Source organism: Myxine glutinosa, chromosome 13 (genome assembly GCF_964187855.1).
Source record: "Myxine glutinosa chromosome 13, kmMyxGlut1.1, whole genome shotgun sequence".
Classification (NCBI taxonomy): domain Eukaryota; kingdom Metazoa; phylum Chordata; class Myxini; order Myxiniformes; family Myxinidae; genus Myxine; species Myxine glutinosa.
The window spans coordinates 21,413,326-21,428,173 of NC_136273.1; the positions used below are offsets into that span (position 1 = coordinate 21,413,326).

The following is a 14,848-nucleotide window of genomic DNA, read 5'->3' on the forward strand; positions in this document are numbered from 1 at the left end:
ATTGACATGGGCATTGAGGAAGTTAGGAGTGGAGGAATGGTTGATCAGAGTAGTGATGGCAATGTACAAAAGAGCGCGCACAGCTGTAAGGACGAAGGACGGGAACAGTGGTGAGTTTGAGGTGAAGGTGGGAGTGCATCAGGGGTCGGTACTAAGTCCACTACTATTTGTAGCTGTGATGGAGGTGCTGGCTCAGAACGTAAAGGAGGGTTTACCATGGGAGTTGTTGTATGCAGATGATCTGGTGTTGATTGCGGAAAGTATGGATGGACTGAAGGAAAAGATGAACAAGTGGAAGGAATGTATGGAGACAAAAGGTCTGAAGGTGAATATCGGAAAGACGAAGGTGATGGCAAGTGGTAAAGCATGTGGTGAGGTGGAAAGAACTGGGAAGTGGCCGTGTGCTGTGTGCAGGAAGGGTGTCGGAGTGAACTCCATTCAATGTACAATGTGCACTGAGTGGGTTCATCAAAAATGTAGTGGTCTGAGAGGGTCATTTACCAGTGTGGCAGCTACATTCAAATGTAAGGTGTGCACAGAGGGAGCTGCAGATGGAGGAAATGTTGAGTTGGAGCTTGGAGACGGCATGAAGCTGGAAGGTGTGAAAACATTTTGCTACCTCGGAGACATGCTGAATGGAGAAGGTGGATCAGACTCGGCAACGGTTGCTCGAGTGAGATGTGCATGGAAGAAGTTTCGGGAACTGAGTGGCGTGCTGATGAGGAGAGTGTCGCTGAAGCTGAAGGGAAAGGTGTATGCTGCATGTGTGAGAAGTGTTATGATTTATGGGAGCGAGACATGGGTAATGAATGTAGAGCAGCAACGAAGGCTGGAAAGGGTGGAAATGCAAATGGTTCGATGGATGTGTGGAGTATCGTTGAGAGAGAGGAAGACAAATGATGAATTGCGAAAGATGATGGGAATATTGCCTGTGATTGATGCTGTGAAGAGGAACAGGTTGAGATGGTTTGGTCATGTGTTGAGGAAGGATGAAAGTGACTGGTTGAGAAGAGTGATGGAAATGAATGTAGAAGGAAGTAGAGGATGGGGAAGACCGAGAAAGACTTGGCTAAAGATGGTGGAAGAAGAATTGTGGGCAAGGGGGTTAACAAGGAGAGATGCAGAAAATATGGCAAAATGGAGAAGATTGTCATGGGGATCGCAAGGCTAACCCCTGCTCTAGCAGGGAAAATGGCCTTAAAATGCATGTTGTTGTTGTTGTTGTATTCATTCTACAAACCAATGCTTGAAGGTTCAGACATACGTAAATACGAGTCATATAACATTCTCATGAATAATTCTATGAAAAAACAGAATTCTGACAGCCGCAGGTTCAAAACACAGCAATGGCTGCACGGTCCACCCACCATTATAAAGCGGATAACTGAAGACCCCATTAAGAGCACAATGCACGGAAAGATTTGCACCATCGTTTGTTACCTCTGCCACCGAAGGTGAACGGAGGTTATGTTTTCACCTCTGGCTGTCTGGATGTTTGTATATCTCAAAAAGTTATGGATGGATTCGGCTGAAACTTGGTGGATGAATTGGGTCAGTGACAAGATAAAGCTGATTCTCACCTTAACCCTCCCCAAAATAAAGCAAATGTCGATTTCACTCTCAGAGAGTCCATTAACAGATTCAATTGATGGTAGACAATGGTTGTTAGAACAAATTATATGTTCATAACTAATAGAAAATTTTCAGGTAAAATCAAAACCATGCAAGCAGTTGATTTTTGAGAATACGCTTACGCACAAAAAGAAATACAGGCCCCACGAAGCCCCCGATCCACAAACATTTGGGGTCACACCCTGGTAGAGGCCGCGGAGACCTTGCTGCCGCCAGATGGATCCCAGGCAGTGCACGAAGCCTCGATACATTGGGCGAGATGAGAGACCATCACTTACTACAAGGATTAAAAAAGGAAAAGGAGGAAATAAAGTTGGTGGAAGACGGAGGGAACAATAAATAAATTTCCATCGATGTTAAGCATTTGATCCAGTTGGACAAAGGCAAATCATTAGACATACGTACAAACCAGCAACCTGTGAATGACTTACAATTAAATTGGAAATGAGAACTAATTGGCAATTGTTACACCAGATACTACAACGGTCCCAGTTAATCCCACCTTCTTGTGGGTCGTGAAAGACGCTATGGGATCTTTAAGGTCCACCAACTATTGCTAGCAGATGGGACACCCGGCTTAACGTCTGTAATGGAAATCCGAGGGACGGTGCACCTTGTGATGCTACATCTGGTCGACGAAGCTCAAGCACCAATGATGACTATTAGTCATGTCATTCACCCACTCAATGGTAGACGGGATCTTGCAATCTCCTCCGTGTGTCGGTGTGTGGGCGTCTGTCCGGGCCGTAACCTTTTTTTAAAATCAATTGAGCTATTGTCATCAAATTTTCAACAAAGCTTTATTATATTATGGAGAAGAAAAAAAAATTTAGTCAAAAGGTCAAAGGTCAGAATCACCTAAAATCGTCAATTTTCATCCAATTAACCTGAAATTTCAATTTACAATTTGAGTTTCGTCATCAAACTTTCAACAAAGCTCAATTGTGAGTATATGGAGAAGTCAAAGTAACAATTTGACAAAAAGGTCAAAGGTCATCGTCACCTAAAATCGGCAATTTTCATCCAAGTGACCTTAAATTTTAAGAATTTGCATATTGGGCCACTGAATTGGTTTACCCATCAAAAGCTAGAAGCAGATTGCGTTTTTATATCAAACGGTCAAAGGTCAAGGCTACATAAAATCGTCAATTTTCATTTTAAAAAAAAAACTGTTTTCGTCATGTTTAGAATACTGAAGAAGAAGAATAAGAGGAAGAAGAAGACGAGGTCGTCTGAATGAGATGCATGCTTTCGAGTTATAATTATTATACTTTGTCGTGTCTGTGGTCGTGCCACCAGGTACCACCCCAAACCCTATAGGCAGGCACATCGAACCTGCGAGGCGGATCTTGACCAGGTCGAGTGGGTGAAGCATCAGAGTGGCCACGACACCGCCCAGGGTCCCAGCCAGGAGGTTCTCGGGACGAGCAACGCGCCGCGCCGTGCTCACGGCCTCCCACAGGCGCCGCTCCGAGTACGGACCCGCAACCATAGGCGGAGATGGGTATAACTGAGAGAAGAGAGACCTGCTAACTGTACAGGTTACTAATACCAGTTCAGGTCACCTAGAGCAGCGCAGAAAAATGAGTGTGAGGGACAATGACGTGGACCAGTAAACTCCGATCTAATTTACGATAAACACCTCATGCTGAGAGAACTGATTGGCTCAACTGCCCACCACCAAAACACCGCCGAACACCAAAACACCGACGTCCGACTATCACCAATACACCGCCTATCACCAATACACCGTCTATCACCTAAACACCATCTATCACCAATACACCGCCTATCACCAATACACCACCCATAGATTATAGCTCATGATGAAAGTCCCGAAACCTGAGCCAGGTTATCCCGGAAAGAGAAAAACGACCATAGACCACTTGGGCCCGGCCAGGCGTCGGACCCGTAAAGGTAGCAATGTGCGCATGCGCGAACAATGTTCTTTTCGGGGTTCATTCATTATTACTCCTGACAAGGAGGTTTACGAACTTGGACACAGGAGGAGGTCAATTGGCCCGTCATGCTTGCCTCATGTCAAGAACGTATTAATTCAATCGGTTTATTTACCATATATCACTGGAGCAGGGCGGGAGGAGACGGGTGGAGAAATGGGAATGACAACAGCAGGACATGCACTGATGCACACATATCACCAGGGTGGGATTCGGACCTAAACCAAAATCGAATTGGCTTGCTCCTGTCACCTACCCAAGGGAACCTACGTTGGTTACCTGACATGCGTCCTGGTCCTTCGGAGTCAGGATGCATGGGATTGTATGACCATGCATTGTGGCCCCTCGGGGTCATGATGCATGTGTTTGAATGACCATGTGCTTCAGCCTTGGGGTTGAGGTGCATGTGTAATTTTATTGGGATAGCCTTGATAGACGTTGTGCCTTGGCCAAGGGGTCAAGGTGCACGTCCAAGGCTGTTCAAATGTTTGATTGTTTTACCTTTTTTCATCGTAAAAAAGGCAGGCCTTAGCACTGGCCTCATAAGTGCCCATCCACCAATTTTTGTCATATTTCGCCCACAACCTTTTGAGATATAAAAGGGAGGCGCTAAGCACCCCTCCCTTTATATAAGGGATCGTTTATCTGTATGCAGCGTTAACATGGGGACTGAAAATACGTTTCTCGGCTTCTACTGGACGAAATCGGCTGCAAATTTCAGAAGTAAATGCTTTGTACGTTGAGGAAATATGTTCCAAATTTCAGCAACGTCTGTTTATGCATTTTTGAGTTATATTGAGAAAACCCTCAAATTCACGTTGGTGTCTGTCCGTCCATCCGTCTGTCTGTCTGTTCGCCCAAAATGTGTTGGTGCTCATATCTCAAGGACTATAGATTGAAACGAGCTGAAACTTGGAATATACATAAGCAAATAGGTGTAGTTAATGGCTTTCAAAACAAATTTCACCTAAGTGCTATAGTTTTTGCTTTAAAATTAAATATATACTATATATATATATATACTATATACATTATATATATTATATATATATATATATATATATATATATATATATACTGTATATACACATACATACATACATACATACATACATATATATATATATATATATACTGTATATACACATACATACATACATACATACATACATATATATATATATATATATATATATATATATATATATATATATATATATACATATATATATATATATATATATATATACACACACACATAAATAAATATATAAAAATATATACACACTTTATAAATTTATAACGCAAAGCACCCCTTCCCTTTTTTTGGCATGGTTTATCTGTATGCAACTTTAACATGGGGACTGGAAAATTCGTTTCTCAGCTTCTACTGGTATATTGTATAAACAAATATACATATAAACATATATACACACTTTATACTCCTTTAAAATATTTTAAAAGCAATTCTAATGTGATGGCTTAATGGCCTAATGGATAAAGTATCAGTGACTCCCAAGCTGAGGATTGTGGGTTCAAATCCTGTCTGGCTTGAATCTTTTTTCCCCTTTACTTTTTCAAGTCTTTTATATCATCTTGAATAAAGTCTTGTACGATGAACAAATACATTTTGTTCGTATTTAAAATGTATCATGGGGAAAATACCAGGAGCATCTAAAAGGCCTCTTTATATCGAAAAGGCCTCCTTGGTTGTATTTACTTCCCTGGCAACGATAGCATCAGTAGCTCTACAATCGAGCACGTTTATCTCGCTATTCTGATATTGCAATGGAATATTACGCAATTATTTGGCCTTGTTCACCTTTCTCACTTGTTTATGTTGCCAACCAATATGGCGCCCATTTACTTCTTCATGCAGCTGTATGAATGAATTTGGTGCCCCTTTATATGAACTTTTCTAGAGCATTACTTGGTTCCTCCTCAGAACACAAGGGTAGTCCAGCATGCACACTAGATTTTTTTGAATGCCACTTATTTTGTATTGTTTGGCATTTTCTACAAGCTTTGGAATGTCCCTTCGTTTCTATACTTTGCCACATGGCACATACCCTCCTATAAAGGGGCCTTTTCTATGCTCCTGGCATTTTACCCAAGAATCCTGTTCGCAGACAAACAGACAGACAGTGGTGAAAACAACTTCCATCCAACTACATACAGTACCATACTAGACACTAGCAGGCCGGGCAGGAGTACCCTTCTCAGCTCTCGGGCCACCTTCAGTGAGCAATGAGCTACCCTGCTGCGGCACATTCCTGGAAATGCACTTTCTATTTTTTGAAAGAAATTGTATTGATCACAACACATAATACTCGTATAATAATTATGAGAATGTTCAAGGCAGTTCAAACATGCAACACGTTCTTCTGACGCATTCTTTTATTTGGGTAGTGTATAGGCAACTGACGGCTGCCTCAATCACTCCCGAAAGTGCAACAAAACATAATCCGGGTGAATTCATGAAGCAAAAACATGCCTACTGCTCATCATTCAAAACACCTCCCTGGAGCCACTACACTGGAAAAAGTGGGGACAGGAATATTGTACCGTAAAGGGTAACGGACTTGTAATACCTCTCCCATCTGGAGGCGGCGCTAGACGATACACATTTAAACAGAGAATTTACGTCGTCTCCACCTCTCTGCCCCCAAGACCACCGGCAAAGTAAAAAAAAAAACACACCGATACACTAATTGGGATCATGCTGATCCTATGTAGCAAATCTGGGTGGAATCGGCACAGAACTGCAGGAGGAATAGCGTGACAAACAAGCGCCCACCTGTCCTCCGTGAATTATACTTATAGTTATATGTAGGATAAAGGAAGATGATTTGCTATACTGGCTACCAACAAAGGTGCGGCTATTTCTGACATACACACACACACACACACACACACACACACACACACACACACACACACAGAAATATACATACACACACACACACCAACACACACCCCCTCCTGTAGAGCTCTATCCACTGAAGATGTGAGAGAGCGACGTGAGATCGTAGATTCGTTCCATGTGCGGCAGCTTCGGAGTGACCTGCAGCTTTTATGGGGTAGAGGGTCGTGCATGTGGCGCCCAAGGTCATGTGGATCGTCTGGGATGCGGCCTGGCCAAGCGGCTTACTGGGTTTCTCTGACCTCGTCATGCTGGGAGTGAGTGCCCGGGATTTGGCGACTCCCTTTACACCATGTAGGGAACCGTGAGATACAGTATCATGCCGAATACAGCAGCTCTGTGGGCGGCTATGGTGAGGTTGGTGGGGGGGGGGGGGGAGGAGCGCGAGGAGTGGTGTGGGTTATTTTATTTTCGTAGGTATGAATATCAGCCATTTGATGATGTGAGGAAAGTGAAAAAATACATTTTGAGCCCCGTCGTGCAGAAATTGTTGCAGCCTGTTCCAAAGCAAGACATAATAAGCCGGTTAATTATATTCAAAAGGAGTGTTTAAATTGATCCAAACACCAAGTTTTCATCCATGCACTCCCTTGGTGTTCCCTTAGCATGCATGCACCATTTCAGGCTGCTAGGTTTTATGGTTTTGCATTTATGGAGGAATGTCCTACAAGTATTGCAAGTCCCAGTACAGCACAGCGACACCCTATCCTATGAAGGTATGGTATGAATTAAGATGACAGAGCAGAAGGATGGATGACAGCCTTGCTTAAATAAATAATACATTTAGTTATAAGAATCGCTAATGTCGTAAATATTTCAGATTTCACTCCATATTTCGATACTTATTTAGTGTATGGGAACCGATCTTCAAATCTGAATCCAGATTTCAATTATATACTTTAATTAGTCCGTGAGAGTAGGTCGTGTTTCCAAGCCAAGGCATGTTTGAAACAAAATAGGGTGAAACAAAGTGGGGATGGAAGAACACAGCGATGTGATAGGGCGCTGAACAAGATGGTGCACCGCCATTTTGGTAAGGCTTTTTTAAAATGAGCACCCTGTTAATCATCTTCAAAAAGGGTGTTTAAACAAGCCCAAACACCCAGTTTTCATTGATGCACTCACTCCTTTGGAGATTGATAAGTATGCATGCAGATTTTGGGGCTGCTAGGTTTCATGTTCATGGTTTTGAAGTCATGAAGGAGACACACATATACAGTCACGTGAAAAAGTAAGTACACCCCATCTAAAGATTTGACTTTTTCAACATATTTCAACATACAGCTATTTGATCTTCATTTCAACAATATTGATAGATAAAGGTGATATAATATAACAAATATCATGAAACGTTTACATTTTGTAGTCCATTGTATAATTTCAATAAACATAAATGCAAATTTAACATGTGGAAAAAGTAAGTACACCCCTACATTTATCACTACTTCAAACACCTAAAATTAGAATCAGGTGCACCAGCTCAGGTGCAAATGATTAGAACATCGTTAGAGAGGATCTTGGAGGAACCTGTCTTATTTAAACCTCAGACATTTAGTTTGGTTGGCTCTTTGTTGTTGAAGTGTGCGTCGTCACCATGCCTCGATCAAAAGAGCTTTCTGAGGCCTTCAGAAAGAAGGTTATAGATGCCTACGAGTCTGGGAAAGGATTTAAAAAGATCTCCAAACAATTTGAAATCAATCATTCGACTTTCCGGAAGATCATCTACAAGTGGAGAAGATTCCAAACAACTGCCAACTAGTTCAGGCCAGGCCACCCCAGCAAGTTCAGCCCGAGAGCAGACCGCAAGATGCTGAAAGAAGTCTCTAAGAACTCCAGAATGTCATCACGGGACCTACAGGTAGCTCTTGCCACTGTTGATGTCAAAGTGCACGAGTCTACCATTAGAAAGAGGCTGCACAAATTTGATCTACATGGGAGGTGTGCCAGGAGGAAACCTTTGCTGTCCAGAAAGAACATCAGGGCAAGACTAAAGTTTGCCAATGAACACCTAGGCAAAGACCAGCACTTCTGGAACAATGTGCTCAGGACAGACGAGTCAAAGGTAGAGCTATTTGGCCACAGTACCAGAAGACATGTTTGGTGAAAACCAAAGACAGCATTTGACCACAAGAACCTGATACCAACTGTGAAGCATGGTGGTGGAAATATTATGGTTTGGGGCAGCTTTGCTGCATCAGGGCCTGGGCAGCTCACCATCATAGAATCCACTATGAATTCTTCATTGTACCAGAGGGTGCTTGATGATGATGTGAGGCCATCTGTCGGAAAGTTGAAGCTCAACCAAAGGTCGACCTTGCAACATGACAATGACCCTAAACATACCAGTAAATCCACCAAGGAATGGCTGAAAAGAAAGAAATGGAGCGTTCTGGAATGGCCAAGTCAAAGCCCGGATCTAAATCCCATTGAGATGTTGTGCGAGGATTTGAAAAGAGCTGTGCATGCAAGAAACCCCTCAAACATCACACAGCTGAAAGACAGAGACTGGGAGACAGTTATAAGAAACGCCTACTTGAGGTTGTTTCTGCCAAAGGGGGCAATACCACCTATTCGAGCCAAGGGTGTACTTACTTTTTCCACATGCGAAATTTGCATTTATGTTTATTTAAATTTTATAATGGACTACAAAATGTAAATGTTTCATGATATTTGTTATATTATATCACCTTTATCTATCAATATTGTTGAAATGAAGATCAAATATCTGTATATTGAAATATGTTGAAAAAGTCAAAACTTTACATGGGGTGTACTTACTTTTTCACGTCACTGAACACTCACAAACACATACGCACGCACGCACGCATGCACACACACACACACACACACACACACACACACACACACACACACACACACACACACACACACTGCCATATATATATATTTACATATATATATATATTTGTATTGTTGCGGATCTCCTCGTCGGCCTTTCCCCTTAACAAGGGGGGATTAGTCCCCTTGTCTTTGACTAGCCGACGGGATCCGGGGCTATGACGTTCCTTCCAGACGACGTTAAATAGGGTTGTAGGCCGAATTCATATTACCTAAGTACCAACGCCGCCCAGGAAGCAAGGAGATAGGCCCCGCCCGAATCACGGTTACAGGTGGAAACGCCGAGCGATAGCGAACCGTGACCCGAGCTGTTAACAATGACTAAACCCGATCTGAGCGGTTCTGATCGTGCCACGCTTACCCAATGGAGGAAATCACTGACACGGTCGAATTAGGAAAGACAGGAAGAACAGATTGGTTTATTTACAATTTGTACAGGAAGGAGAAGAAGAACACACAGTGCAGCTTATACAGTCTTAACTTATCCCAGGACACGGGCCCGTTTCACACTCAGACACACTCACACGGGGTTGTAGATGGTCAGGTTGATGGTCCAGGGATGATGTCCAGGCAGTTCGCTCCGGTCCCCGACTCGCACCGTGAAGAAGATGGTCAGGGCGGCAGAAGGTCTCCGCGGGTCGTTGGCGCGGACGGGATTAAAAGCGGGACGAAAGGTAAGGCTGGCTGGGCAGTTACTTGCGACCACGGTCACGTACGTAATAGATGAACCGGGCTTGGCGGTTATACTTGCGGTCACGGCCGCGTACGTGATAGATGAACCGGCGCTAAATGCGCTCCCAATACAGTTCAATGGCAAAAGTGCCTCTCCCGCAGAAGTCCTTATACAATGCGCTCTCCCAACAAGTCCTTTCACAAAGCGCGATTCCTTGCAAGTCCTTACAAAGCCAGCCTTCCCCAGCGAGTCCTCACAAAGCCAACCTTCCCCAGTGAGTCCTCGACAGTCCTCTTCATACGAGCGCTGTTGCGTAAGTCCTGTTCAAGGGCTTTGTGCGTGCGCTTATATCGGCACGCCCTTACCACACCCCTCACGCCATGTCACCCGAGCCCTGATTGGCTGGTGGCTCTTACCGTCTCCCGCTGCCGCTCCCCGACATCAACGCCGGCCCCACCCTCTCTCAGGCCTACCTCGTGGCCACCCAACTAGTTGGAGCGAGCAAAAGGCAGCTAACGCTGCTGGCGGCCAAAGCGTAACAAACGAGGTGGATTTGGAGGGTGGAGGCAAAATGAAAGGGGGCCTATCTTATTTCTTTTACACAACGCAGATGATACTAGGGAAATGGCCTTATCCTCACACATACTATGACATAACTAATATCCTAAATGGGCCTACGTATTGCTTGTGGACTAACTATGGGGGCAAACCTTTAACCTTTAATGATGTTATATTTACACTCTCAAAACCGCAACAGTATATATGTATGTATGTATGTATGTATGTATGTATGTATGTATGTATGTATGTATGTATGTAGAGTAAAAAAGCCCATCAAATCCTCCATCAAATCCTTCTGAATAATCCTCTCCAAGAAGTTCTGTCACTCAAGCTTTTGGGTCTCTCTATCTGCCATGATCTTTCCTGGGAAAACCACATTTCAAATCTGGCCTCCAAAGCCAGTCGCCGACTGGGCATCCTCCGTCGTGCGAAGTCCTTCCTTGGCACACCTGAGCTCCTCACCACATACAAGGCTTTCATCCGCAGCTCAATGGAATACTGCTCTCCCCTCTGGGCTGGTGCTCCTGCCTCACACCTAGCTCGTCTTCACGCTGTTGAAACCAAAGCATTCAGCATCATTGGAATCTCCCGCGATGAAGCTAACTCCAAGGGCCTCTCACTCACTCACCGCAGGCAGGTTGGTGGTCTTTCCATCTTCTACCGACTCCTCTCTGGCCTTGCCCCCCCAGCTCTCTCTGGGCTCTGTCCCGCAAATATTCCTACAGGTCGCACAAGATCTGCCTGCAACCCTCTTATGGTCAAACTGCCAAAATCAAGACCCTCTGCTCACCTTCACTCCTTCATTCCTCTTTTCTCCCGCCTCTGGAACAAACTCCCTCACTCTCTTCAATCCCACTCCACCCTCCAGGTCTTTAAAACAGCTGTTCACCACCATCTCTTATCTTCCCCCATCCAAAACCTTGATCTTTTCTACCCCCGCTAATTTCACCCCAATTCCACTTTTTTGAAATACCAACTTCTGTCCTGGAAGTCATTGGTGTCCTTGTGTTTTATACTTCTCCCTCCACCCCCCCCCCCCCTTCCCATGCCTCCTCCCCCCAAGCCCTCTCCCTTCCACACATCTCCCTGCTCTCAAATGTTGTGTTTGTGTGCTTCACCTTCTCTCCCCAGCTTGTTTTCCGCTGCCGCTTTTTGTGTGTTTTGTTTGTCTGGTTGATTTGTTTGTGAAGTAAATGTTAGCTCTTTCACGAGCCTCGATTCAGTATACAAAAAAAATAAAAAAAATAAAAAATATGAGGGGTTGGAACAGTTTATTTGAGGGTGCAGCCTCGTGAGCATGCAAAAGTCTGAAACTTCAGCCTAGTGGCAGGTGTGCTTACAACTTCTTTACTAGTGAGGTGCCCGTGCTACGCACAAGTAGTGGGAAGCCGAAAGCAAACAAACAATGCAGAAACGGCAAATGCTAAAACATGAACCAATAAATTCCACATTATTGTGCCACCTTTAGTCGAAGGTCAGACATGGACAGCCGGTTCGTGAATGACTTCGGTCAAAAAAAAACGGTGAATGGGAAACGAGGAACCAATTGTATGTGTGTGTGCATGTGTATGTTGTATGTGTGTGTGTATGTTTGTGTGTTGTGTTACGGTTTTTAGAACCTTCACTTTGTACATTTTGGTAAATGTTCTCTTATAAATAATCCCCTGTAAATATTCCCATTTTTGGTAAAGGTTAAAGATCGCACCCTAGTTAGTCCATGTACAACACGTAGAACACCATAGGACCTCTCTGTAGTTATCTCATTATTATGTGTTTTAGTTAAGGATCTGTTCCCAATAGTTGAATCTGCGTTGCATTAATCAAATAAGATAGGCCCCTTCAATTTCCCCAATCATCTCCCGCTCTTCAAAGTGCAGTAGCGGTAGGGCAGCGTTCGCTGCCCCTTGTCTTGGTTTGTTTGATGGCCCCAAGCCGCCATTGAACATGCGGTCTAGGGCCGAGGAAAAAGGGGGCGGGACACAAGAACAAGGTGTGGCACGTCAACTCACCATCAGAGGTGGAGCCAGCGAGCCCTCACCGGCCAACCAGGGCCGAGGTGAGCCGACCGGTAGGCGTGTCATAGGAGCCGGCGGCTGGATACAAGAACGCCCTATAAAAGCGGCTGCGAGGGACTGCTTCAAGAGATGAGTGCGTCGAGAGATGAGTGCGTCGAGAGATGAGTGCGAAGTAGATGAGTGCGAAGGTCCGAAGTGCAAGGTACCAGAGGAGAACACGCTGAATTGTAAGGCAGGAGAGTGGGTCCGTCGACGACGACAATACCGCAGTATATTCGCATTGTCCAACCGCGTGAAACCGATACGTGCAGCTGCCGCCGGGTTTCGCCTCCATCCCGGAGCGTGGACCGGAGCGCGACCTGGAGCGGACCTCGACGCTGTGCCATCTGCCTGGACCTTCCTGCCCTGCCATCTGCTTGGACCTTCTCCCCCCTCCAGCCATTCCTTCCTGCCATTCCCTATCCGTGTAAGTCTGTTTGTTTGTCCGGGGTTGTAAGTAAGACTGTATAGTTAAGCTTGCCCTGTGTCCTTTTGCTCTGTATATTGCTTTCATTTCCTCTTCTTTTGGGTTTTTGTATATATTTAATAAACCCACTCTTTGTTCTTCCCTTACTCTGGTTTCCTCTCGTTCGATCGCCTCCGTCTTTTCTTCCCAATTGAGTACCTGTGGCACGATTCGGCCAAAGCTCGGAACCGGGTTTAGTCTCTTGTTAACGGCCCGAGCCGCAGCTCGCTTCGCTCGGCGCATCCAATCACGCTGCGGCCTGGGTGGGAGTATCTCCTCGCTTACGGCCGGTGGTGGTAATTAGGTAGTAAGACGGATTGGGCTTACAACCCTACTCACCACCGACCGGACGTGATGTCATACTTCCAGGACCGGCGGACGGCCAGCTTAACAGGACAAGGGGATTAACCCCCCCCCCCTTGCTAACGGGAGTGCCCTCCCCCGGATCCGCAACAGTATGTTGTGTGTGTGTGTGTGTGTGTGTTTGTGTGTATGTTGTATGTGTGTGTGTGTTTGTCTGTCTGCTAACTTATACTCATACTTGCCTACAGGTTTCAATTTTAAACCGATCTTCACGAAACTTCACCAAATGGTAGGGTTGGTGGTTCGACAGAATCACATTTATTTTTAGCCGCGTCGCAAGATGCTGGTCATAGAGTGCCCTCTGCTGTTGTTGTTGTTGTTCTTCTTCTTGGTCTTCTTCTTCTTCTTCTTCTTCTTGTTCTTGCAGAGAAGACAAAACCTCAAAGCTCCACCCATTCTGGGAACCATAGCTCCACCCATTGTGGGAGAGGCTTCATATAAACAAATATCCACCATTTTATTAACTCGCATAGCTTTGAGGCCTGTTTTGTAGGCCCGTGGTGTCGTCCTCTCTCACACAGTTTTATTTCAAATCAAATTCGATATATCATTTCATTTTTCACAGTCACTAACATAGTTTTAGACTCGGTTGAAAAAAAACGGGAAGAAAATCCGATGAAAGTTGCCCTTTATAGAACGAAATGAATTCTCAAAGGCCTGTAACTTCAAGTCCATTGAGATATTTCTTTTTTAAATCGCGGCATGGTCAGTCATACACCGCCCGAAATAAGAGACGGGAAAATGCCGAGATATATATATTTTGTTTAAATCGCGGCATGGTCAGTCATACACCGCCCGAAATAACAGACGGGAAAATGCCGAGATATATTAAAAATTCGTCCATTTGATGACAATCGTCACGATGAAATATTTAATTTATACGTCGTCACAATAATGTGGAGAGAGGAGCATAGCTTCGTTCACGTGTCGCCACACACGGGAAATTGCCGAGATATATTTTTTTTAAATCGCGGCATGGTCAGTCATACACCGCCTGAAATAACAGACGGGAAAATGTCGAGATATATTAAAAATTCGTCGCCACACACGGGAAATTGCCGAGATTTTTTTTTTTTAATCGCGGCATGGTCAGTCATACACCGCCTGAAATAACAGACGGGAAAATGCCGAGATATATTAAAAATTCGTCGCCACACACGGGAAATTGCCGAGATATATTTTCACTTTGCACAAAAATAACATCAAGTAATCGAATCAATAGGAATGTCCTGTGCCTATAACATCGACGTTATAGGCACAGCTGCATCTAGGCATTGTGTAACATCGACGCGGCTTTTGTTTTAATTAAAACTTTTTGTACTTGTTTAGGTCAAAAGTGCAACATCGGCCAAAGGTCAA

The 14,848-nt window shown here is 44.5% G+C and overlaps 1 protein-coding gene across 2 annotated transcripts in view; it reads right to left on the bottom strand.

Annotated features, from left to right (window-relative positions):
- The window catches only part of SLC25A32 (solute carrier family 25 member 32), a 37,369-nt gene that overhangs the window by 19,347 nt on the left and 3,174 nt on the right, over nucleotides 1-14,848 (bottom strand). Inside the window, exons 2-3 of one of the 2 annotated variants that reach the window (XM_068133958.2) lie at nucleotides 2,968-3,142; nucleotides 1,759-1,909 (exon numbers count right to left, since the gene is read on the bottom strand). In XM_068133958.2, the coding sequence (XP_067990059.2) occupies nucleotides 1,759-1,909; nucleotides 2,968-3,124 (308 nt within the window). In that variant the 5' untranslated portion in view covers nucleotides 3,125-3,142. The remainder of the gene's footprint in view (nucleotides 1-1,758; nucleotides 1,910-2,967; nucleotides 3,143-14,848) is intronic. The other variant, XM_068133959.2, reaches the window with a different exon arrangement.